Source organism: Drosophila persimilis, unplaced genomic scaffold, assembly GCF_003286085.1.
Source record: "Drosophila persimilis strain 14011-0111.01,24,50 unplaced genomic scaffold, DperRS2 tig00000124-arrow-pilon, whole genome shotgun sequence".
In the NCBI taxonomy this organism is placed as follows: Eukaryota; Metazoa; Arthropoda; class Insecta; order Diptera; family Drosophilidae; genus Drosophila; species Drosophila persimilis.
Window position 1 is genome coordinate 4,362,650 of NW_020825294.1, and position 26,619 is coordinate 4,389,268.

The 26,619-nt window shown below is 38.8% G+C and overlaps 3 protein-coding genes across 3 annotated transcripts; 2 read left to right on the forward strand and 1 right to left on the reverse strand.

Moving 5' to 3' along the window:
- Positions 1-1,063: 1,063 nt before the first annotated feature.
- LOC6593904 (protein toll) lies at positions 1,064-3,186 on the reverse strand. The gene is made up of 2 exons (XM_026987485.1): positions 2,906-3,186; positions 1,064-2,854 (listed from the first exon to the last, which is right to left on the reverse strand). The coding sequence occupies exons 1-2, from the start codon at positions 2,943-2,945 to the stop codon at positions 1,113-1,115; spliced, it is 1,782 nt and encodes a 593-aa protein (XP_026843286.1). The 5' UTR covers positions 2,946-3,186; the 3' UTR covers positions 1,064-1,112.
- Positions 3,187-7,684: 4,498 nt separating this feature from the next.
- LOC6593903 (histidine-rich glycoprotein) lies at positions 7,685-8,403 on the forward strand. The gene is made up of 2 exons (XM_002018744.2): positions 7,685-7,696; positions 7,760-8,403. Exons 1-2 carry the CDS (start codon positions 7,685-7,687, stop codon positions 8,390-8,392), a joined length of 645 nt encoding a protein of 214 aa, XP_002018780.1. The 3' UTR covers positions 8,393-8,403.
- An 11,434-nt stretch (positions 8,404-19,837) lies between these two features.
- LOC113565457 (partner of bursicon) lies at positions 19,838-20,335 on the forward strand. The gene is made up of 2 exons (XM_026987486.1): positions 19,838-20,095; positions 20,165-20,335. Exons 1-2 carry the CDS (start codon positions 19,838-19,840, stop codon positions 20,333-20,335), a joined length of 429 nt encoding a protein of 142 aa, XP_026843287.1.
- Positions 20,336-26,619: the final 6,284 nt, after the last annotated feature.

Below are 26,619 nucleotides of genomic sequence, written 5' to 3' on the forward strand. Positions count from 1 at the left end.
AGGATGGTGGCAAAATTGCCATGACAACAAATCAAGCATCATAATGTGTCAAGCAATGCATCAAGTGGAAGCCTGGAAGCCTGGAACTGGAACGTCGAAGGCAGAACTGCGATGACGACGACGACGACGACATTACAACGTAATTGACGAGAATTGTCAACACTCTGGAATCGGGGGGACAACATAGAACCCCTCCCCGCCACCCCTTTTTGCTGCTTCAACACCTCCTTCAGAGTTCCACTGTGCGCTGTCTCGCTGGCCACTTACTTTATTTATCGCAATTACCGATTACAGCTAACTTTATGGCCAACCAACCAGTTTCTTGTTCGATTGCAATTGCTGTGAATTGTCTTGACGCATTTTTTTGTACGTCCTCAGCGTCTCCTGGTTATATTTTATCCACTTATACATACTGTACACGGATGAGGGTGGGGAAAAATAAGCACATTTCTGAGCCTCTAATTTTGAATGTTTCTGAAAGTCTAACAAAGGGCCAGAAAAAGTCCAATAATGAAATTATTCAATAAAGTGAGTTGGAAATTATTTATTATTATTAATAAGGAAAGTAAATATTTTATATTTCTCTCTCGGAAAGATAAAAAGATATGAAAAAGGGAATGTAATTTACGAAACCCGCTTCCTGATTTATTTAGAGGAAACTCTAGTACAAATAATACAAAAATATGATAAATATACTGTAACAGTTTATATCAAGATAAAGAATATGTGGTATAAAATAAGTATAATATTATTAGATATTACATTTTTTGAAAAGGTGAATTTTAATTGAAGCACATTTGTTCTGATTACTTGTACAAATATATTGGATCGTTATATGATTCTTAGTGTATTTTGATCAGTTGGTTTAGTTGATTAAATTGTGCTCAGTGTATTATCTTCTGCAGGCTGTGGGTACTGGCCGTTATTCTTGCCATTTGCCTATTCTATTGCTGTACTCGTGAGAGGGAATCAGTTCAGAGAGAGACAGAGAGAGTGCATACTGAAAGAGATAGAGGGAGAAAAGAGTGGATGCAAATATTTGTGAGAGCCCAACATACTTATATTCATAAGATGGCAAATGTTCTATTTGATACAATTTTGTAGATACAAATTCAAAAGGGATTAATGACAGACAGCTCTATTGCCTCTGGATCAGGTTCTTGTTGCACATTGATATGAGGCATAGAATATACTAGCTTGTTCCAGAAATTGGGGTCATCTCGCTTGAGATACGTGTTCAGCACCATGTAGGAGCGCAGTTCGCTGTCGAGATCATCAAAGTTCTCCACTTCGGGGTAGAGGACCACAATGAGGCGCTTGCATCGGTCCTGGGAGGTGGCATGCAGAGCGAGGCGGAACTCCAGTCGCCCCCAAGTCGACTTCAGGAAGTGGTTCGTCATCAGGATGATGACGCGCTTCGAGTCCTTCACAGATTGGCTGATGCACTCGGGAATGGGCACCCCCACGAGCCAGTCGCGCAGATAGAAGCAGAGTCGGAACTTGTACGCGCCATTCTCCAGTCTCTCCACGAACTCTTCGATGAGCTCCTCGTCCTTGTGGGTGAATGATAGAAACGCATCGAACTTCTTCTGTTTTTCGAACTCCCGCTGGGCGGCGAGGCTCATACATACATTGTGCTCGTAGAACCAGATCAGGAGTGGCTGCTTGAAGTAAACAATCAAGTTTATAGTTGAGATTATTATCATGAAGGAAATGGCGACAGTCATATAGTGCACCAAGCCTGAAGGGCATAGATCGCTCTCATCCATTAGGTTCAGGACCTTTCCCGTTCCACCGCAGTATATATCATTTAGATTTTCAATGTACTTCGAACTTCTCACAAAGAATAGGAAGTCTTTCTCCTCGCAAGTGCAAGTCCAAGGATTCCCAGAGAGTAGGAGTTTCAGCTGCGAGTTGGCGGCTAATCTCTTGTCGAAGAAGTCCCGCATCTGCTTGTTCAGCAACGAAATGCTATTGTTTCTTATGTCGAGAGTTATTATGTTCTCAGGAAGTTGGTCGATCTCAGTTAGTCGATTGTTGGCCAGGTATAGATGTGCCAACTTTGCATATCCGGGCAGGGAATTGGATGGCAATGATTCGAGAAAATTCCCTTCGAAGTGAAGGGTCGATTCTCCAGATATCAGCGTGGGTAATAAAGGTATTGCTTTGAGTCCTTTAGATTTGCAGTCGATAAGCAATGAAGGCACTGTAGAATTATCCAAACAGCAGATGCAGGCCTCCGGACACGTTCCTGAAGGGAAGATATTACAGCGATCCAGGGCGGCGATATACTCCAGCGGTTCCTTCTGCCTCAGAAATGAAAGGAAGGACTTTGCTCTGCAGTCGCATGTCCAGGGATTCCCCGATAGTTCGATCTTCCGCTTGGTGCTTCCCTCACGGTCTCTGAAGAAATCGACCACCTGATCGTCGAGAGCCTCCAGCTTGTTTTTTCGAAGATCCAAATGTGTGATGTTCTTGGGAATCAAGTGGAATGGAAAGTCCACTATTTGGTTCTCAAACAAATACAGTTTTCTCAGGGAAGCGTGACCCAATGATGGTTTAATGCTGGCAATTCTGTTCTTATCGAGATGCAAAGTGGCATTGTAGGGTAGGGAATGCGGAAGGTCAGGATACAATTGCATATCGGAATGCGTACAGTTGATCGCGAAGTAATCTGTGCTGCGGTTGAAGCAACAAGAGCATCCATCAGAACACGGTGCATTCAAATTATAATGTAAAAGTTGGGCTGAGCTCGCCAGAAGTGCTTGAAGAGACATATTATGCTGAAACTCCATCGTAATATTGTCATCACAATAAATCCATGGGTTGGCCGTCTGCTTTAAATCCTTACCATCTGAAAGGGTCAGTATCAAATTATCATCGACTGGTTGGTCGAAATTTTTACCGATTTTCAAAGCAAACAGTATTTTTGGCTGTCGATCCATTTTAAGACTCGTTAATCCATCATCGGATACATTTAATTTTTGTATGTCATTATATCCACTTAATGTGTTTTTTGGGAGCTCCTCTAGATCATTTCCACAGAAGTTTAGACTCGTATTTCCAATAATCGGAATGGGCAATGGTGGAATTTTCGTTCTTGAACAAATTATATCGAAAATAGAAGGATTCCAATAGTATGCACATATGCATTTATCAGGACACTTTTCTCCGTTGATTCCGACAATGAACTTGCAGTGATTACGATACTTTCTACAGCAAATGATGGCTGTCAGATTCTTATAGGGTTTGTATTCATTAGCAGAAATGTAATTTAAGTTGGAGTAACCCTCAAAATATTTCATATCAATCGGTTGACTGACATTCAGATCAATTATTCCTAAGTTCTTTTGAAGAGTCTCAGACCTAAAATAAAAAAAAATAAAACAAATGACTTTTCGAAATGGAAAACAACATTTCCTGATGTTCATGAAACAGTAGCAATTACTTTGAATAATTTTCCAAACTGTAGATCATACGAACCTTAAGAATGAGAAATCCTCTAGAACGACATTTTGGAACTCTAATAACATTAAGTTTTTCAAGTCGGTGAAAACATTTGGGGTAAGGTTTCTAATATCCATACCGTCAAAGATAAGCCATTCTAAATTTATTTTTCCTGCAAAAGTATTTTCGTTTAACCAGAATATTCTGTTTCTGTTTTTGATAGTTTCATTTAGTGATATATTCTGATCTTCTGGATTATATTCAATACGAATCTTCTTGAGATGATTCAGGCTCATCTTAATGTATTCGTTAATTAAATCTATAAATCTTTCAACACAAATCTTTAATTCTGTTGAGCCATTTAAATAATTGAGATTTTTCTCATTTACACTAAAATCGCTCCCAGTTAAAAAATATGTCGATGCTTCTTGTACACCAAGACCTCTGAGATAATATACTCCAGGACGAAGTGTGGAGCTATGATGAGGTCTGAAGACATATAACTCCTCCAATTGGACATTAATTTCATGGGAAACTGCGGCAATATTCCACTCTTTGATGTCATTATTCACCCGAATGATTTTCATAAGTCCATCTTGTAACTTCAATGTATAATCGTTTGTAATGAAAGATGATCCATTTTTGTAGCACGTTCTGTCACTGTTAATGTTTTTGCACTCATCTTTACAGTATATTTCACAGTAATCCTCTCTGATGTTTTCCAAAATCTTTTGATCACTAAACGAACTTATTGCCAAGAGTATAACAAATATCCAAACTATATTCCACGACATTTTCGATGCGATCGGTATCCGAGTGTGATTCGAACTAAACAAGCCATAGAAATATTATATTTGTTTAGCCCCCAAAAAATCAATTCCCTATAGGAAATCCAACCAAAAAGAAAACAACTAAAAACCACTTTAAATTTATTATTTTTTTAAACTGCTCCCACAGCACTTTGGGGCAAATTCACTGGAGTATTAGAGCTTCATTTCATTCGATTATCTTGATAAAAAAAATGTGGCCTATGCTCCTACAATCGTGGAAGAAATACCATCCATCATTTATCAAGAATTTACTTGCAGAAACTATTTCGTCGAGTGCCATACATTTTTTATCGCGTCGTAAGACTTTTGTGGCCGTTATTCTTGGCCTTTGCCTCGTTTGCAGAAAGACAGAATGTGAGAGGGAAAGAGAGTATGCTAACTATAGCATATAGCGATAGCCCTACGGGAAAATCATGCAGTGAGAGCGAGGGATACGTCAGCTTGGCTTTCTAGTTGTCCTGGGATCCTATAGATCCTTTAGATCCAATATTCCTGACTGTCTGGCTGTGTAAGAGCACTAATTTTGGGTTTTGTCTGTGGCAAAGCCTAAAGTCATATGGCTATAACCATTCCAAACCACAATCTGGCAATGCTAAGATAATTTATAATAAATCTGGTAGTTTTTTAATTCGAAAAATCAAGAGAAAACGAAATCAAAATGAAAGCCAGAAATGATTTAAATAAATGAAGTAAATAATTGAAATGCCACCCAGGAAATCTTTAAAAGTTTGAACTTTTTTTTTTAATTTTAATGGAATAAATATTGGGCTGTAGGGTTGGCAGCCCTTTAACCAGCTGATGAGTATCGATATATCGCTTGGGATAGAAGGGTATTAGACGAAGAGAGTTAGGGAGTAAGAGATCGACTTCGGAACCAAAAATAAAAATTACACTGGTCCACATTCGTACTCACTAGTAGGGAGTATATTTTTATATATTTTAGATTCAAATATTGTATTTATAAGGATTTATAAATTCAAAAGTTCCACAATTACATATTTTATTCATTTCGAAATACTCACAATTAATTAGCTATAAATCTTCTGCTGAAACTTAAGCAGCTGCATAATGATAGTACATTCCCTCGAAGGATGTGACCAGTGTTCCCACACCCTCATTCCATCGACGATTGCGGATGTCTGTGGCAGTTTATGTTTCGCTTGGATCTGACAGTTGACGGGGTCCTGTCAAACGAATATTGTCGTTTTCAATTTTCGGCAGGAGGACGAGGCACGGCCAAGCAAAATGTCAAGCATAGGTGGATATTTATGGCATGAGATGGTGCTGAAGGGAAAAATTATCGAAACATTGCGATCGTATTTCTTGAGCTCGTTATAGAACCGAGTAAGGGACAATTTTATATGCTTCATTCAGTCTTGTATAATGAGTTGCAAGTCGATGTTAAAGCTGTCCCTATGATGTCGGGACTGCTGCTCCTGCTGCTCCTGCTGCTGCTTCTTCTGCTGTTGATTATCCCTTGACAGGGCATCAAATGCGAAAACGACCGCCCAATTTACATACAATGCACATCAATCGAATGGCAACAGCAGCAGCAACAACATCAAGTACTGCTACTGCTACTGCTACTGCGACTGTCACTGTCACTGCCATTTACCCTGCCACTGCCACTGCCACAGCCACTGAGAGCACCTTTGTGGCATCATCAGTTCTCTGTTTTTTTTTTTTTTTTTGTATTCCTTTGCCTTTTGCCCCTATCTCTGCCTGGGGCTATGCCTTTTGGGCCACGGCAATCAAGCGTACTTGTTGTCCAACCAACAACAACAACCGGCAGCCGGCAACCGGCAACCGACCAGCCATCCATCGGATCCATCCTTCCAGCCAACCAACAACTTCAGCGGCCATGACACAAAGATTGACAGCATGTCGTCGCTGTTTGGAAGCCTGATTGACATGAGTAATCAAGCAGCCGAAATGTGCCCACAAAACGCAGCCAGAAATGACACTGACAACGAAACCCAACGAACCAAGCAACCACGAAAGTTGCGTTTCGCAGCCAGCCCTCCGCCGAGTCCTCTTTGACTGACAACAGAGCCACAGAGCCACAGAGCCGTAGCCGTATACTGACCAGCGACAGTCGGCACCCGGTACATAGGATGCCAGAAGTGATGAGACATCGGATCGACTTATAAATGCATAAAGCAAAGGCCTACTACCATAATAAGAATCAATTAGACCGACCTTCTTGTGGTAGAATTTTAGCCATAATATTTGAACAAAGGACAGCTTAGAGGATGCATAAATGAATGGATATAACTATTTTTAGACCTCTCAAAGGAACCAGATCAAAGAAAATATAAATTTTAAACAAAATTTAAAGACAACTCGAAATCTAGTCTTAAAAAAATTAAAATTTATGGTCATTACTTGTCTCAAAAATATATATAATATACATACATATATCGTGAATAATTTTTCATTCCTGTGGGAAATTCTCATCAACCAATTATCAGATTTTCAGCTAATTCACGCATCAAATGCAAATTATACGGACAAAAAAACCAGAATAAAATTGCTTTCAGCTCCCCTTTTTGGATTCTATATCCACTTTCACAAATCCTTACACAAACAGAACGAATATCCATCCCATTGTCAAGTTGAAAGCGGCCTTTGATGAAGGCGACACGACATTGACAGACCGGTAGCCGATTGACTACTGACAGGCAGACAGAAGGACTGACAACAGACGGTAGCTCCATGAGGATCGGGATCAAGGAGAATAAAGAAGACGGCGATCTGGTGATCTGGCCAAAAAGAAGACAAGCTTCAGGGGGGGTAGAGAGAGAGACAGGAGAGACAGGAGAGACAGAGAACTGCAAACTGCAATTCTGATGACTTTTTGTCAGGCCTGATTGACGTCAACGACTCAACGACGTTTGTCAGGCATATAAATCTTTTGGCTCGTTTGTTGGCTGTTCTTGGATGTGGATAACCCATCCTCATCCTCATCCGCAATCCCCAAAGCCAGCCAAAAGGGGGATTATAATGCCCGACAACGACAGCGATGCGATGCATAAACAATGCCACTTTAAATTGGCAATTGTTGCGACAGTAAATTTTACAATGAATTACTACATTGGGCATTCTTTCTTTCCCTTTTTTTTTTTTCTTTTAGGGTCGACCGTCAGATATAATTGCAGGCCACGCCGGGGCGCAAAAAGAAAAGCAATCGGCCTGAACTTGAACTGCAGCTCAAATTTGGGGCGTAACTAAAGACCGATTTAGTTGTAGGTTTTTTTTTCGAAAGTTACAAACACTTTTACGCTCCCCAGACGGGCAGGGTATAAAAGCACCAACTATCACTGGATTTTAGTACAGTTCACTTTGGTTTGGTGTTCGGACAACAGTAGTCTCTAGCTTAGATCAACTCATAAACTAGCTAAAGTACCATGGCCCAGACGGTAAGAGACCATACTGTGGTGGTTTTCATCAGCTTTAATCCCTAATTCGAGTTCCTTTTTTAGTTTTTCATTGTTGTTGTCCTGTTGGGCCTTGCGGCCATTCGGGCAGCTCCTTTTCACGGTCACGAGCACCATCAGGGTGGTGCCTCGAGTCATGCCTCGGTGCATTTGACATCGCATGACGATCATCAGGGACATCATGAGGAGGCTCATCACGACGATCATCATGATTCGCATGCCGAATACGACTTCAACTACGGCGTCAAGGATCACAAAACGGGCGATGTGAAGGGGCACAGTGAATCACGTCACGGCCATAAGGTTACCGGACACTATGAGTTGATAGACGCCGACGGACACAAGCGCACTGTCCACTATACTGCTGACAAGCACAACGGCTTCCAGGCCCATGTCCAGCGCGAGAAGCTCTACGATCATCATCAGGTGGCCACCGAGCAGCACGGACATGGACACGGTCATGGCAGCGGCTATGAGGGCGGTCACGTTGAGTTCGAGGAGCATTCCGCTCAGTCCGGACATGGTCATGACGAGTACAGTCACGGCCATGAGGGTTACAGTCATGGGCATGGCCATAGCGGCGGCGGCGGCGGCTCTCATACCAGTGGCTACTCTCTAAAGCAGGAGCACGGCCATGGACACGGACACGGAATCTCTCATGGACATGGCTATCATTGAGAATTTTTCATCGATCTTTGAACCAAAAAAATATTTGTTGTTATATGTATACCAAAATAAAATCAGGCAAACCATTTCCAAAGTAAATGCGAGTAATGCGATTTTTTTGTAAACGGATTCAATATTCTATAGGAAACCATTCTAGAACTTTCGACTTTGAGATACATTTCATGGATAGATATCATACTTTTTGGCTTTCCTTTGGGAGTCAATACCTACTTCAATTCTTGGGCAAATAATAAAATATAATTCACTAAACACAACCCATCGACAATGAAGAAATATCCTCATTAATCATATATTTGCCGCAAAAAAAAGGTGGCAAAAAATAATAGCCACTGCAATTTTCGCACTATATCTTATAGAAAGTGCGTGCCGTACAGACGCACATGAAATGTATACAAATAATAAATTACCCTACACCCGGATACCCGTAACACCGGATTCAGGGTCGTCTCTCGGGTCGAGAAGGGATTTTCGTGGAGCGTTTATTATGCGAACAATAAACGCGGAGCGGGGCACAGCGGCGACATAAATTAAATTTATGATGCTTATAAATATTCCACAGTCATTTGTAAAACAGCAACAAAAACGAGGGCAACAGGATAACGCCAGGATGTGCGCCGAGGCGGTTGTCTGTTCAACAAATTGTAGCCACACGAGAGAAAGGGAGAGAGAGAGAGAGAGCTAGAGAGATACTCGTAAATATATTTGATTTATGGGCATGCGACGATGAATAAAGGACTTGCCAAAAATCCACAAAAAATACTCCAATTGCCGCCATGGAAAGTGAAAAGAAATCGCATATAAAAATAAATATGTAACTCGTATTCCATGCAGGAATTGATGATAAAAGTTTTCAGGCACCTGAAAACTGCAATTTATGGACCAGCCGCAAGGAAAATGATTTATCATCGACGGGGCATACAAAATCTTCCTATCTCAAAAGCGTACGATACAAATTACAGGCCGATGGTCGGCCCTTTTGGGTTATTGAATATCATTCACGTTATTAATCTGCTTTCAATCAGCATGAATATAAATATTAATGCAGTAAATATTAGAAGAATATTTTGCAAGAATAATAGTGGTACGGTAGGAAAGGTTTCTGAGATACATTCAAGTGTCAGACTTCGTTTCTTATCGTAGCACCAACCCAGAAATATAATCAAAAGAATATTTTAGAGGGAATCCAGCTTAAGCGACGGAATGACAGGTGGAAGATCTTGTTTTATTTTATTCATCATAGTGTCACGGCACGTGTGCCGCGATTTTTCGATTTCGATTTGGTCTTAGTTCCTGTTATAAATATTTTCTTGTTTAGTTAATTGATTTTTCTTCCATTTCGATGGATAGAAAATGTAATTGAAATTGATTTTTAGTTCCATTTGCGTAACTCAATCGATAAAACGCTTAAGCAAATGGACATTTTATAATTATTTAGCTTGCATTTTAATTTCCTTTAATCGCAGAGCCCTCAATCATTACGAGGTAGACATTTAATTAGCTTAACCGTGGAATTTACATGTCACCTAATGCAATTGAATCATAAATTCAGTGCCCGGCACGGCGACGGCGACAGTGCCATGGCATGGAAAATTAATTTCAAATTAATTAAGCTTGGCCCAACCGAAGGGAATGTAAATGAATGAATGAATGCCTTGTTGTGGAATCAGATCGTAAATAAAGTTGATTACGATTTATTTGAAACGAAATCCGAAAAAAACGAAAAAGCTTTTTAGAAAACCAAAAAAAAAAAAAAAAAAACCAAACGCGCTGATCAATTTGCAATGCAAATTATTTTTGTGTGCCATAGTCGTGCATAAAAATTAAGTAAATATATATTTTATGTTTCACTTGTCGTCGTTTAATGCCATAAAAATGGGTATGTGTCTTATTAACTGATGAGGCTGTCGTCTGTGCACAAAAAACCGGTGCGGCACCAAGCCAAGATCCCAAATACCCCCAATCCGTTAACCGTCTTGGGGCCGTGGTGCCATTAATTTCGGAATCGTAAAGCCCACAATATGTCAAATGAGACCACACAGCGTCGTAAAATTCAATGTTTATGGCTGCTCGCCTCCGATTCGGTATACTCCGTAGTATGTATATTTTTTTTTAGTTTTTTTTTAAGCTCAACTTTTGGTTTTGGCTTTGGCTTTTGGGGGCTTTGAATTTCGTTATCAAAAGTGTCGCGTCGCTTTTAATGGGTTTTGCTTTAGGTGGCTGCCTTGTTGCGTGTTTCGGTTTTTTAAACGCTTGCCACAAAATTAAGCGTAACTTATTTGTCAAGTTTCTTCTTCGCCTCGTTTCTGTTTTCGGGGGGAAAACATTAACAAACGTGATTCGGTAGTAGATTGCTGACCAAGCCGAATAAAAACAACAACAAATAAATGCGATAAATATACATACATCTTTGGAATAATTTGTTGGGGTAGGATCTTAGAAATATTATAGTGGTTTGGAAATACAAAAATCACAAATATTTTCTTATACGTTTAAGCAATTACACATATTACGATTTTTGTATCTTATGATCTTAGGGGAATGATATTCATTCAATTTGAAATCAAAGCTTGATTTCTTTAAAAAAAATACTAATATTCTTGGCATTTTGGTGGATTATTGGCCATTCACTTATGGGCAAATTGTGCCGTAATCTTCCCTAGGGCAATCAGGTTTGGAGGTGTTTTAAAAATCTAAAAAATACTGTAGTTATCGAAAAATATATTTTTTTTTTATTCAAACAATTTTATTTAAAATTTTTTTATTAAGAAATGGGGAATTGTCCAAACACCCAAAATAATATAATACATAAATTAAATAAAAATGATTTACCTTTATCGTTCCTTTGTGTCGATCAATGAAAACAGTTTTAGACTTTGCACTAAAAATAGAAAAAAAGAAAAAATATATGAAACATTGAATTAAAAACTTATATCATAAATATAGTAAAATACAAATATATAATAAAATTAAAAAATAGAATAAAATAGAATAGAAAATACATAAATGAAAGCAGAGAAATCAATAAATTGTTTAAAACTTCAATTAATTTCTTAGAACAAATTATTAATTTGAAATCAAAAATAAAAATAAAATATATACACAAAAATACTAATTAAATAAAGGGTAAATAATTTCAAAAAATAATTAAACCTCCAATGAAAAATAAAAAATAAAAAATAAAAAAAAATATATATACATATATAGAAACTAAAATAAATCAAATAAAATAGTGAATAAATCAAATTAAAAAAAAACAATTAAATTCCGGGAATTAATTACCAATTCGAAAACCCCCAATCGAGAGCAATATATGTAAATATGTATGTACCTGCAACATGTGCTCATGTGTTCCTTCCAAAAACCGAATTGCAGTGGCAATTTTTATATATGTTTGTACGTACATTTTGGAAAACGAAATATCAATAAATATTTTGCTAATTACACCACAGAGTGATTATTTAAGCCTGACTATGGGTCTGGGGCTGCTGGGGCTGCTGGGGCTGCTGCTGCTGCAATTCAGATTGTAACAGATGCCCCATGGCATCCATAATAATGTTAAATGCTTTATAACAACCATAAATGTTTGAAATGTATGTGCCAAATGGCTTTTGGTGGCACATCCAACCGCACCACAGAAGTCCAGTCCCGGTCCCAGTCCCAGTCCGAGTCGCAGTCCCAGTCCGAGTCGCAATCCCAGTCCATCGTCCGTGGCAGAGTCCGTCCCCTCCATCCGTGGCAGTATAACCAGTCGCTAAATCCAGCTGCGCCTCTCGACAGCCGGCACAGTGAGAGGTCCATTGCGTGGCGTTGGCTGTGCGGGCCGGGCCCATGGAAATTGTTTATGAACATTTTCTGTCTGTGTCTGAATTTAACTGATTTTTAATGTGTGCCCCCACACAGCCCGCCCCCCGCCCCCCCTGAGAGGTGGCTTGTGGGCGTCGGTCGCCGGTGGAGAGATGGAGTTTGAGGTCGACATATAACGCCATTTGGTATTAGCCAATTTGTGGCAGTTTATTGGTGGAAAACGTTTTGGCATGATTGGCTGCTGGCTACTGTTTAATAAACTCATTGATTTATGGCTAATTAAATTTTGTTTGGCTATATTCATTTAAGCCATTTTACATGCGGCAACAAAATTCCTCAATGGGTCAATGCTACAGAGATTTCAGTCCAACAACAACAACAACAACAACAAAAATAATATAATCAAGCAACTAAATAACTAACTAAACGAGTGAATGGCGCAGAGTCGAGTCGACTGGAGTGGATATCAATGATTGATGATCAACAAATTGGGTTGACTGGTAAATGGAATTTTTTTCTTCTCTTTTTTCTTTAGAGCCATGGCCATGAAAATTGAGAACCCGCAACGCCCCAAACTGTCAGTTAAACATCACGATTGATGGATGTGCCCCACCGACAGCCGCAGAGAGACAGACAGAGAGAGAGAGAGAGAGAGAGAGAGTAGAGAAGCTACCATCCACTCATCAGCGGCAGCGTCAGTATTCATTATCCATCCGCAAACTCTAGCCTCGGGTAGAGTCCCCCCCACCATCTATATATGGGTTGTAAGTATAAATCGTGCAAAATGATCTTCACTTCTCTCTGGGGTGTTACCCACACATAGGCGCAACAGCTTTTCGTTGCTTTTGGGGCTTATCCCAAAATTGTAATCAACTTAATAATGGCCTCTGCACGCCTTAATGCTGATTATGGGCTTTGTTTTCGAAAGATGCCTGCACCCGGTACGCACTGTAATTACACTCATGTTGTGCACTGTATGTACGAGTAGTGCTGTTTGGCTAACGGGCAAAACTCACTCACTGGCTTACTTTCGCTTTGCCACCAGTTGGGCAGCATGTTGCAAGGCTGCCAGCACTTCAGAATGTTCCGCAACCATAAATGGATTCAGGCAAGAGACAGTAAGATGTTTTTTAATACAAATTTTGTATGTTAATTTATAAAAAAAAACAAAATGCATGAAACAAATCCAGATCAATGAGAAAAAAAAAAATATAAATACATTTATAGACAACAAATTTTTTACTTAAAAAATTTTCCTGTTTTATTTATGTATTTCTTCAATTTTGTATACAAATATTTTTTTTCTTTCTTTTTTTTAGTTTTATTGTATTATATTTTTTATTTTTGCTTATAAAATCATATCAAATACATAATACAAATTTAGTTGTTTACTGTTACTGGAAGTATTATGTATTTCTTAAATTTTTAGTCATATTTTTTGTATTAAAATATTTAATTTTTTATTTTCCTCAATAAGTTTTTTTTTAATAATTTTTTTTAAATTTTGTTTGATTATATTTTTTATTTTTTGCTTAGAAAATCATATCCAATTATGTATGTTGCTTACTGTTACTGGGAGTCACAGGAAAAATTACAAAGAATAAAAAAAAATGCGTGCCATCAAGTTTGAAGAATTTTTTAAATGAGTTATTTTTTGTACTTTTCAAACAAAATAATAATACTAATAAAAAAGAAAAAAAAATACTGAAAACAAATCCAGATCAATGAGAAATGTAATGTAAATACATGTAATATATCTTTTACATACTCTCCTGTTTTATGTATTTCTTAAATTTTTAGTCATATTTGTATTAAAATATTTAATTTTGTATTTTTTCAATAAGTTTTCTATTAAATATTTTTTCTTAATTTTATTGTAATATATTTTTTTATTTTTGCTTATAAAATCATATAAAATACATAATTCAAATTACGTTGTTTACTATTACTGGGAGTCACAGAAAAAATTACAAAGATTAAAAAAAAAGTGTGTCATCAACTATGAAGAATTTGTTAAATGAGTTATTTTTTGTACTTTTCGAAAATCAATCAATGCCTAAATGACTCATTAAATTTATAAATAATTTCCCAAAATTAATGATTTTTGCTTATGCAATATTATAACTACTTTTCCCCTCTGGTATTATTTATATATAGCATTATCTGGAAATCAAAATTAATTTCCAATATGATTGATTTGTTTTACACACACACACACACAAGAAACGGAGAGAAACCAAAAGGCAAGAAATGACTTTTGTCCAGTCAATGGCAATAAATCATTGAGACAAAAACGTGAAAACGCCGCGCGGCACTCACATTAGTCAAAGCCAAAGAGTCGGTTATTGGCCAAAAACGCATAAACATTTTACAGCGCCAACAATTAACTAAAAAAAAAAACAAAAAACATAAAAGAGTAGGCAGCGGCACACACACACAGAGAAAGGGAGAGAGAGAGAGAGAGAGAGAGAGAGAGAGAGAGCCATGAACCATGAAAAATCTCTCGCACAAATGATTAATGAACGTCACAAAAAGCATTTTGGGAAAGTTACATAAATTAACACATGTCTTTACCATAATGAGTCAACGGCAGCGATTGGGCCGAGAGTAAGAGCCCCCAAAGGCACTCAAAAGTATTTAATATAATTAATGTGTCTGTTGATTATGGCTTTTGGTGGCCTTTTTGGTTTTGTTTGCCCCTAGACACTGTCTCTGGATATCAATTTTCCATCAATTTTGAGGCTGAGGAACATTCAAATTCAATTAATAATGACTAGAACAAATTATGTGGTATCACTGGTGGAATCTAAGCAGAAATTATAGTTGAGAGACAGGGGCAAAGATTAAAATAAAATTAAAAATAAATTTACAAAACAATTTCCTTGTAATTAAATTATTTTTTATAGAAAAATCATCTGTTAGTGGCAGCAAAAATGTGTTAAAAGCATCTTTGAAACTTCCATAATTGAACCAGTCACTGAATACAATCATATAAATCAATCCACAAACCAATCCACTCACCACTCGACCACCTCCAAGATCCCACAAAAAAAAAAAAGCCAAATTCTGTCACAATTTTTCTTTTTTTTTTTTTGTGACAGTAAAATGAACACACAGTGGAGCCAAAAAAAAAGGGCAACATTCTGGTCATGACAGGATTCAGGACAAAGCCAGACAGTGGCGGGGGGGACGGTGGGGGGTTGGGACACTCTCATAATTGTTGTTGCAGAGCGTTTGTTGGCGGAAAAAAACAAAAGCCACGCAGCAAGTTCCAAGTTCATTCAAATGGTTTGTCGGCAATCAAAAAAAAAACAAACAAAAAAAAAGGGAAGAGGCAAGAATGTGTGGCACATGTGGCCCCAGGACACACTCATCCCAGAGCCAGGGAATGGGCCACCGCCACGGCCCAGAGTCAGACACTAATTCGATCTGATAATCATGGACTCTCCCGCCAAAGGGCATGAATTGTAATTTCCTCTTTCGCGGAATTAACTGTCGGTCCCCCTCCCCCTCCCCGTCCCCATCCCCGTCCACCGTCCCCGTCCCCCTCCCCGTCCCTCTTTCTGTTCCTCTTTTTGTCCCTGTCGCTTCGTCGGTTTGGCTTTGTTGTTGCCAATGATTTTTTTTAATATCCTTTTTTGTTTTGTTTTTCTCTTTGAGATGGTTTTGTTTTTTATATCATTGTTTTCTTGTATTTATGTGTCATATTTATTTACTTAAAACATTGCGCTTTTGTTTTTATTTCACTCCCTTTTTCACCAGTCTCCCATTCATATGCATTCGACTGCAGCGTTTTTTAATGATTTGTTTTTTTTTTTTTGTACCTAGTTTTCCTTTGATGTTTTGTGGTCTTAAGGAAAGTCCCTAATTTGAAAATAACACATTTGTTTGGGAGGCAAATATATTAATGAGACATTCTCTTTGTTATGTAAGCAGAAAAGAGTACTTTTGAAGTATGTTTTTTAAACATAAAACACTCAAACACTCGTTGCGCCAGAGAACAGCGAAGGCGAACAATTCGAAAAATATATCGATGAAAACACACATAAATCATTAAAACAAACGTTTCGAGATCCATACATCCCCAAAAATTAGTTGGATCCCCATAGGATTAGAAAAGACTCATGGGGATTTGAAATATTTTATATTTCCAGCACATTTCGGCAATATTCGAAACCCGCTTCCTGATTTATTTAGAGGAAACTCTAGTACAAAAATATGATAAATATACTGTAACAGTTTATATCAAGATAAAGAATATGTGGTATAAAATAAGTATAATATTATTAGATATTACATTTTTTAAAAAGGTGAATTTGCATTGAAGCACATGTGTTCTGATTACTTGTACAAATATATTGGATCGATATATGATTCTTAGTGTATTTTGATCAGTTGATTTAGTTGATTAAATTGTGCTCAGTGTATTATCTTCTGCAGGCTGTGGGTACTGGCCGTTATTCTTGCCATTTGCCTATTCTATTGCTTTACTCGTGAGAGGGAATCAGTTCAGAGAGAGACAGAGAGAGCGCATACTGAAAGAGATAGAGGGAGAAAAGAGTGGATGCAAATATTTGTGAGAGCCCAACATACTTATATTCATAAGATGGCAAATGTTCTATTTGATACAATTTTGTAGATACAAATTCAAAAGGGATTAATGACAGACAGCTCTATTGCCTCTGGAGCGGGTTCTTCTTCCACATTGATATGAGGCATAGAATATACTAGCTTGTTCCAGAAATTGGGGTCATCTCGCTTGAGATACGTGTTCAGCACCATGTAGGAGCGCAGTTCGCTGTCGAGATCATCAAAGTTCTCCACTTCGGGGTAGAGGACCACAATGAGGCGCTTGCATCGGTCCTGGGAGGTGGCATGCAGAGCGAGGCGGAACTCCAGTCGCCCCCAAGTCGACTTCAGGAAGTGGTTCGTCATCAGGATGATGACGCGCTTCGAGTCCTTCACAGATTGGCTGATGCACTCGGGAATGGGCAGGATAGAATTGCATATCGGCATGCGTACAGTCGATCGCAAAGTGATCTGTGTGCGGTTGAAGCCACAAAAGCTTCTATCGGGACATGGGGCATTCAAATGATGAAGAAAACAAAACAGTGCCTTGACTTCTACGAAAGATGTTCTGAAGAAACTCCCACATAAGATAGTCATCACAATTGAAGGTCCGTCGGTTGCCCGTCTGCTTGAAATCATCAATATTTGTAAGATACTTTATTACATCTTTATCGAGTGGTTGGATGGCATATCCACCGAGTTTTCATGGAAGGGAGCTCCATCTGGTGGGTATCGTTCCGCCTTTCGGTTTTAGTGTTCTATCTCTCTCTCTCTCACACACTCGTTCGTAGTGCAATGTGGTCGCCTTTTGGCGGAGAGGAGCCATACTGCCTGAGTATCGGGTATAAATGTAGAGTAGCGGCCGTAGCCCTCTTTTCTTTATCTTGGGCCTGTATATTGAACATTTTCCATTTATCCCAAAGACTTGTTCCACCGATTCCCAAGACAACACTCCAAAAAAATTTCATTTTGTTGCTGATAAAGATTGAGATCCATATATGTGCGATGTATGAAATGTACTCGCCTTCAAAACCTTTAGATTTTTTGCAAAATTGTCATCAAAACTGCACAAAAAAAAGCCGAAAAAAACGGCAAAACAAATGAGAACTTTGGCCCAAACGACAGGCACATATGCATAAAAATATACGTATATAAACGATATATGGTATATATATAAGAAGAGAAAGCCGTCTGAATGAACGGCAATTTTGCAAGCGGAGGGTAAAAATAAAATCAGCATTTTTAGTAGTTAATTTAATTTATTGCAGCATTTTTATGGTTGACTTTATTGCATAATAAAACATAATTTACGGCGCCATTGAGACTTTTTGCGTTTGCGTCGATGATTCTAAAGCGCAACCCATCGACCATATCCCCACAGAGAAAGAGAGAGAGAGAACTAGCAGAGAGATGGCCAGAGAGGCATCAACTTTGTGGATGCTGCAAATTTTGGGGCGAAACACAGAGAGCGAGAGAGGGGGGCTCACAGGGAGATGCGATTACGAGAGGTGATGCCAGGGAAAACGGCAGACAGATTGCGATTTCATTTCTTATGTTTTATTGTTGTTTTTTTTGTTTTGTGTGGGGAACACCCATTGCGGCAGACATCCGAGTATCGCCTACTGATTAAAGCTGGAATATTACGTGCATATATTTTACAATAAATATATGTATGCATAAGCGTATTTCGGCTGATAATAAAAATATGATTGGTGGCAATCGCTGTGGGAATTGCTGGAGAAATCCGCAATTGCTCGTATTTTATAAAAATAAAAAAACAGTAAGGCAAAGCAAAAAATATTCTAAAAAAAACGGCTGGACCGAGTTTTATGACATTTTTTGTTTTTGTATATTTAGTAGAGTTTTTTCACCTTGGTAGACAACGCCACATTCGAGTGCGTGCCAAATATTGAATATTCCGCTCATTCGAAAGTGATGAACGGTGCTGTGGACAAGGAGTGTGCCCATTGTCATGGGCTCAAGTTCAAAGATAGGTCAGAAGGTGTGTGTTGCGCATTAGAGAATTTAGATTTAAAGATTATAGCCGTTTATTTGCTCTGGAGGTTTAGAAATAAATATTAATATGACATCAATATAAATATATTCGCTTAATATATAATTCAAAATGTAAACAAATATATTTCATATGTTAATTAAATATTTTCATATTTAGATAAAATAAATTTGTTAAAAATTAAAAATATTTTATGTATTTTAAAATGTTTTATATTTAGATTAAATATGGGTCGTGCTAAAAATTTTTTAAAAAAACATTATTTATTATTATTAATATTTATTTATTATTTTTAGCTTTTATTTACTTTTTTATTATTTATTTTTTTATATTTTTGATTATTTATTATTTTTAAATCAAAGTTTAATTTTACTAAGCTTGCATTTAAAACCTTATATTTTAGTTAAATATGTGAATGTTTTTTTTTTACTATGCCAGGAAGCTAATTTTTACCCTATATTTTGTTCTCCAATTCTATCGAAGAATATAATTTATATACAAAAATAAATCTCGGGAAAAATTTTTATACCAATTTTATTTAAAAGCCAAATAAATTAAAATGAATTTAAAAGATAAAAATATAGAATTTAAAAATGGCGTGTATATCATAATAAAATAGGAGAATTTTAGCCAAAATATAATATATTCCTATGCCTTAATTGTTGTTCAACTTCTTTCAATTTTTTTTGCACTTCTGTTCCCAATCTTTCCCTACATTTTGCACTCTGTGACCTCATAAAAGCTTCAAGAGAAATATGTACGTGTATATGCAAAACTAAAATACTCGTATCGGATGTGTTTCATGCACCGCAAAACATAACTTGTGGTCTGGCCATTCGATTTAATTGCCAATTAAGAGAACAGAAAAGTGATTGGAGCATTACGGCGTCGTCCTACCGCAACATAACCGACTTTCCCGCCCGCTGAGCAGGACACAAACATTCCATCAGCCAGTCATTGACATATATCAGTGTATTGAATCGTTCAACTATAAAAGCAGCCCCGGATCCGTAGAAGCCAAACAGTTGGGAGTTGCTTGTTGGTACAGAATGCAGGTCCAGGAATTGCTTTTCATTGCCGCGGTCCTGATGCCCCAATGCCTGAGGGCCTTGCGCTACAACCACCAGGGCACCGGCGACGAGAACTGCGAGACATTAAAGTCGGAGATCCATTTGATCAAGGAGGAGTTTGACGAACTGGGACGCATGCAGAGGACCTGCAATGCCGATGTGATAGTCAACAAATGCGAGGGACTGTGCAACAGTCAGGTGCAACCATCGGTGATAACACCGACGGGGTTTCTGAAAGTGAGTAACCAATAACAAAAATCTGGCCAGATCTATACCCTACTCGTATACCCCCTTAACCCCCGTTAGGAGTGCTATTGCTGTCGCGAGAGTTTCCTCAAGGAAAAGGTCATCACGCTCACCCACTGCTATGATCCGGATGGCACTCGTCTAACCTCCCAGGAAATGGGCACCATGGACATACGTCTCCGAGAGCCCACCGAATGCAAATGCTTCAAGTGTGGCGATTTTACGCGTTGATAAATGTCCCTAAATCTAATCGAATATTTATACATATATTTCTAAACATTTCATAGTGAATGTAAATCGAATGTATACAACACACGGCTAGAATTGGTTTTTTATGGTTTTATGGTTTTTGGTTGTGCCCCAAAGGCCCCAAACAGATGTTTGATCCGGCTCTCTCTCTCGGTGGGGCGGAGGGGGTGTTTCACATGTGACTGGAGGGCTGGCAGCTATTCTCTATCAAGTGTCGATGCACTTTTGGATGGACTCTGATTGACTCATTTCGAAGCCACCCGGAAACTCTCTCTCTCTCTCTCTAGCTCGTCTTGAAAACATTATAATCAAGCTTAAACTGCAGTTGAGATGAAAACACGCTTTCAACGTTTTTCAGTCTTGATTAAAAGGCAAGGCAAGGCCTGTCCCCGGAAAACCCGCTTTCTGTGTTCTCGGGGGCTAAATTATAATTTCATGTTCACAAGCACATTTGCACGCACTGTAATTTACTTAAGCATTTTGCCAGCTCCACTCCACCCAAAAAAAAAACAAAATAAAAACACGGTACGAGAGTAGGATCTCTCCAGGTCGATGCTGCTGCTGCTGCTGTTCCCGTGTGTGTGCGAAACTCATAATTTATTTGACACGCCCATTAACAACTGGCAGGCAGGCAGGCGAGGCAGGGACGTTTGGGTGGCATCAGTTGCTCCATCAACGGCAACAGCACAACGTGCCGACACAATATAAATTATATACTTAAAAGAAATATACACCAACAGAGGGAGAGATTCTCCAGTTCTAGAACGGATCACTGGAAGACTAAAAAAAAAACCTTTTAATCAAAAATTATATAGTTTTTGTATGGGGCAACCGCTGCAGCTGTTGAATGAGTTATTCAAGGGCACTTCTTGAGCATCTTAATAGAAGAACTAGTAGTAGATCTGTGGTCCCTTCTTTAGAGATGCCTTATAGCATTAGTCTCAAGCCATGATCGTAATAAACACCACATAAATTTCAATCAAAACGACTGGCCAAACCCCAAAAAACACACAAAGAGATAGAGGTAGAGAGAGATACTTTTCAGAAGATAAAGCCCAATCAATGATGTCACGCCTTCTTGTCTTTTTTTTTTGTTTTTTGTGGCCAGCTCTTGACACTAAAAGCATTTTTCCAACCGTTGTTTACATTTCGCCTTGGGCTTTGGGGGCTTTTATTCAACAACAAAACACAAACATATTTCACTCGAATGACAAACATATCAAATTAATTGCAAATTCATGCAAATCAAGCAACGTATATCGAAAATATCGAAAACCAGAAACAAAGAGTCCCCAAAATGATGAAAATTAATTGCCAATATTAACGCGTTTTAACACAAAAAGTATGTTAGAAAATAAACATAAATAAAGTAGCTTTCGATTAAATGTTGATAATATTTTTGCTCTGGTGAGGTTTCAAATTTGTTATTAATTAACAAACATTAATTATCATCAAAGTGGAGAGGTTCGCCTCGGTCTGGGGCTTTTGTTTTAATTTATAACTAATTAATATTCAGCAAATTTAGAGACCAATTGAAATTTATGAGTGTATTTAAAAATATGTTCTTAGGACAGACGGCCGATAGGCAGAGAGCAAAGATTCAAGTTGAAGATACTATATCTATCCCTTTCGGTGCCAGTAAAAATCTTGAGAAATTAAATATTTTCTCACACAAAAACTGAATTTCTTTAGATAATTTTTCCTAGCTTTGTGACTTTTATAAGATTTTAAAATTACTCCTCTTTTGGGGTGCTAAAGAATAAATATATATTTCGTAGGATAAAAATCTTCTACTTCTATGCCTTGCCCGTTCTTAGAGTATTTTTTTGGGAAGCTTCCGCACAATGCCTGCTCGTATATCATATTTCAGTTAGAAGATGAAAAATTCAGAATGCTGAGTGCCAGAGGGGAGGTTGGAGAGGTGCGAGAGAGGGTTCACCTGTCAGTGGAGTAAAAGCGCAGCGAAGCGCAAAGCGTTTTTGCATTTTGCATTAAATTTATGATTTTTACAGCTGACATTTGTTTTGGGGCGTCTGCAGCCAGGCAGCCAGGCAGCATGTGCAACATGCAGAACATATAACAACAACCATCATGACAGCAACATATTTTTTAGACGCAACTGCAACTGCAGCAGCAACAGCAACAGCAGCAGCATCAGGAGGAGCAGCTGTCATAAGATAAAAATTTGCCCGCGCCTGCATCATGCATATATGCAACTGCCACCCATTGGTGCAGCAGCAACAGCAGCGGCCAGAGGGGAAGCCGAAGCGACAGCAACATGCAACATATTCTAATGCGCTGCGACATCAAGTGACAGCAACGGCGACAGTTGCTGTTGCCGCATGAGAGGCGGCGACAGGCGACAGCACCCAAAGATGAAGAGTGCTGCCACAGCCACGGCGGCGGCAGCAGCATGGAAAGCGAGCCTGCCTTTTCTTGGGCATGCAAATGAACTGCAATTATGATAAACGTCAGCAGTTGACCGGAAATGAGCAACTAAAACGAAGACCCAGAACGGAGCCTCTTAAATCACAATTAAGTTAATGAATAATGCCAGGGGACTGCAAAACGGTGAGAAGAGTGTAGGAAGTGCCCCGATATGATCTCGTGCTTAATAAATTAGTTACTTAACGGGTGAGAGAAACGGTTAGGAAATAGTTCAGATACGCAGGGGTACGGCATCCCGTTTGTTGCACGTTCTATTCCGGTTCTTCTACGAGAGACTGAGAAATATTGCCAGAAGGTAGATACTTTTTCAATCCATTTGTAAACTATACATTTTATTTTCCTTCCTCTAATGCTCCTTTTTCGCAATTTCAAACCTTTGCACGGAATGATCTCTTGGTATGATCCAGCAAGCAGTTTTTCAACTAAAAACCTGAAGCTTTGGTTTCTTTTTTGCTAAAACCTGAACATTTGGTTCGTTTTCCTTTGAAATTATCGTGCAAGCAGTGCACTGTTGAAACCTGAAGGCATGGCAAGTTTTCTCTTATAAGCAGTGCAGTTTTTAAACCTCAAGGTTTGGTTCGCTTTCATGCAAGCAGCTCTTCAACTTAGACAATGCGTTAGTTCCTTCCAAACGATCAAGCAGTAAACTGCTGAAACCAAAAGCTGTGTTTTTTGACACTTGGCTTGGATCAAAGAGATCAAGCAGATCAATTGATTAAATTACCCGAGGGTAAGCAGTGCCCCGCAAGTTGTATTCGTGTTTCTGCAAGCAGTACCCCTTTTGAAACCTGACGGTTTGGTTCGCTTTCATGCAAGCAGTTCTTCAACTAAAACAATGCTTTGGTTTATTTTTTTCTCTCCTCAATCAATCGATCAAGCAGTGAACTGAAGAAACCTGACGCTTTTTTTCCCCTTGGCAAACAATTGAACAAGCAGTGGTCCTCTGAAACCTTAATTATTTATTAAATTACCCTTGTAAGCAGTGCCCTGCAAGTTTTTTTCTCTTTCCTGCAAGCAGTGCATTGCTACAACCGGCAACTTTGCTTCGCTTTTGCTAAAACAAACACAAAACTGGAACGACTCTGCTTAAAGGTTATACCTCCTGCCACAGAAATGAGTCTAAAGCCTCTTTTGCCAGGCTATCATCCATTTTCAGCACAGTCCAAGAGGCTTCCTCACAGAGAGAGAGAGATGAAAGGCGAAAGCTTATATTCCATGGAATAAAGTATATTAAAAAGTAAAATGAAATTGATGCTAACATATGTTGCCTGCTGGCCTATGGCTTTTAGTATATTTTCTCATTTCTTTGCGCACATGGAGGGGGCGACACACTGCTTCTGCACATTACTCATACGCCCCAGTGGGCAAATTTATGAACTTGCCAGCGCACTTGAGGCGGCCCCCGACCAGCAGCAGAAAGCGCAAAAAAAAAGGCCAACGCACACACGACAAACAATCTCAAACACACAGAGCCCTGTACAGTGTACACCCACTAACAATAAGTGCGTTTGTATGTCTTCCAGTGCGGCAGTCAAGGAGTAAAAGTAAAGCAGCTTGTAAAAAATAAAATATGCCAAGGGTTAAAAAGTGTGCAGCATATAATTCATACTCGCACACACACGGTTACGTACACACACTCGTGACAGGGCCCCAACATGGCCAAGGGTTAAGCAGACCAAAAAAAGAGTAAGAGACAGGGCAGGGGTACACTGAATGAGAGAGAGAGAGAGAGCGAGAGAGAGGGAAAGTGCTTGGCAGTCTTTTCTGCAATAAGTAGATGAAAACCGGGAAATGCAGCAGCTGCTGTGCGAGACGCCACACTTGGAGAAATCTTCAATAGAAATTGGGAAAAAGGTATGACAAAGGTATGCAAAATTCTGCTAAAATTTATCAGGTAATTCGTAGACATTTAAATATCTTGAATATTTAACATCCTGGATTCCTTTTTTTCCCTTTTTCCTAAAATCTCAAAGTTTTGGTTCGTTTTCCCTTGAAATTTCCCTGTGAACCTACATTTGTGGTGGCGAAATCTCCCAGCAAGCAGTTCTTCAACTCAACCTGAAGCTTTGGTTCTTTTTCTCTTTAAAAGTGTGCCTTTTTTAGTCCTCTACAAGCAAACGATCAAGCAGTTCGCAGTTGATACCTGAAGCTTTGGTACCTTTTTCTCCTTCACAACCAAACGATCAAGCAGCGCGCTGATGAAGCCTGAATCTGCGGTTCGTTTCCCATTGCAAGCAGTTCATTGGCTAAACCTGAAGCTCTGGCTAATTGTTCTCCTCCACAACCAATAGATCAAGCAGTACCTGAAGGGTTTTTTCCATATTACCTCCACAACCAAATGATCAAGCAGTGCGAAGTTTAAGCCTGAAGGTTTTGTTCCTTTTTTCTCCTCCACAACCAAACGATCAAGCAGTCTGCTACCGATACCTGAAGCTCTGGTTCGTTTCCCTTTGCAAGCAGTTCATTGGCTAAACCTGAAGCTCTGGCTAGTTTTTCTCCTCCACAACCAAGAGATCAAGCAGTGCGAAGTTTGAACCTGAACGGGTTTTTTCCATTTTACCTCCACAACCAAATGATCAAGCAGTGCGAAGTTGAGACCTGAATGTTTTGTTCCTTTTTTCTCCTCCACAACCAAACGATCAAGCAGTGCATAACTTATTTATTTAATGTTCAGCACCTTTCCGCACCAAGAGGCACACTTCAAGAAGCCGACACATTATCTAGTCCGACCCACGGCTTCCTAGTCCGGTGGGGCTGAATTCCGGGATTCCCCCGGACAAATGACAACCACTCAACCACTTTGGTGACCATTTTGTGTTTGTAAAATGCCTTTTCCGGTCACATGCGCCACATATTGTGTGCCCGTCTCCCGTCTCCGTAAATGAACTGCTAAAATGCCAACAAAAAGTCCGTAACCGAAACCGAAACGGAAACGACCCAAACCCCAGAACTTATTTGTCTGTTGGGGATAGACACAGACCAACAAAAAAAAAAGGATAAGGACATGCCCAGAGCTCTCTCTATTATACAATACGTACGGGGTTTTTTTTTGCCAGCCAGCTTTTGTGGTTTGTAATGCGGTTGTGGCCACAAAATACTGTTGGCCACTTAATTTTGTGGTTAACACGAGGATAGAGACTGGCAGAGAGCACAGTTTTTGTATGGGGTTAATTGAAACTCGATTGTTTTTGTGTTCAACCAGAAATGAGTCTATTTCAAATGAAACTGAAGCGATATTTTGAAACAAAAAAAGTCATAAAACGTTTTTGACTACGACTTTGGGGACCATTAAAACGGCATCGAAATGGACATTTTATGAGTTTTGAAAGGCGAAACTTTCAAAAGCTTCTTAATGAACATGACAAATACTCGGACCACGGACGGGGGCATTTTTTATGAGAGCATCACCAAAAATGGTAGAGCCACATCCCCCAGACAGCTGTCAATATATGGTCGAAATATGTTAATTATCGATTGTTAATTCAAAGCGCCACAGATTAGTATAATTGTGTATTTCTCTTTCCACTCAAAAAAAAACAAAAAAAAGCCAACAGCATTTAAATGCCATAAAGCTGGAGCAACATTTTGGGCTCTTGAATTTCGGTTTGCGGTTTGATTTTTTTACGAGCGTTTTTTACGATTCTATGACGACCTGAATAGAGTTATTTTCCCCGGAGGTTATTATTTTTATAGGCTTTCGGGACATTCTTTTTGGGGTTGGTGTTTTTTTTTGTCGTTAAAAATTTAGCATATTAATTTTTGTGTAAAATAAATAAAATAAAGCTTGGTCTGAGGCTCACAAAGTTTTAGGGAATTTA

Bases quoted from the DNA above. Each gene is read 5' to 3' on its own strand.
- LOC6593904 (XM_026987485.1), bottom strand. From the start codon at position 2,945: ATGGATCGACAGCCAAAAATACTGTTTGCTTTGAAAATCG. The intron at 2,855-2,905 runs GTAAAAATTTCG...TGACCCTTTCAG, and splicing joins ACTGTTTGCTTTGAAAATCG to ATGGTAAGGATTTAAAGCAG.
- LOC113565457 (XM_026987486.1), top strand. From the start codon at position 19,838: ATGCAGGTCCAGGAATTGCTTTTCATTGCCGCGGTCCTGATGCCCCAA. The intron at 20,096-20,164 runs GTGAGTAACCAA...AACCCCCGTTAG, and splicing joins CACCGACGGGGTTTCTGAAA to GAGTGCTATTGCTGTCGCGA.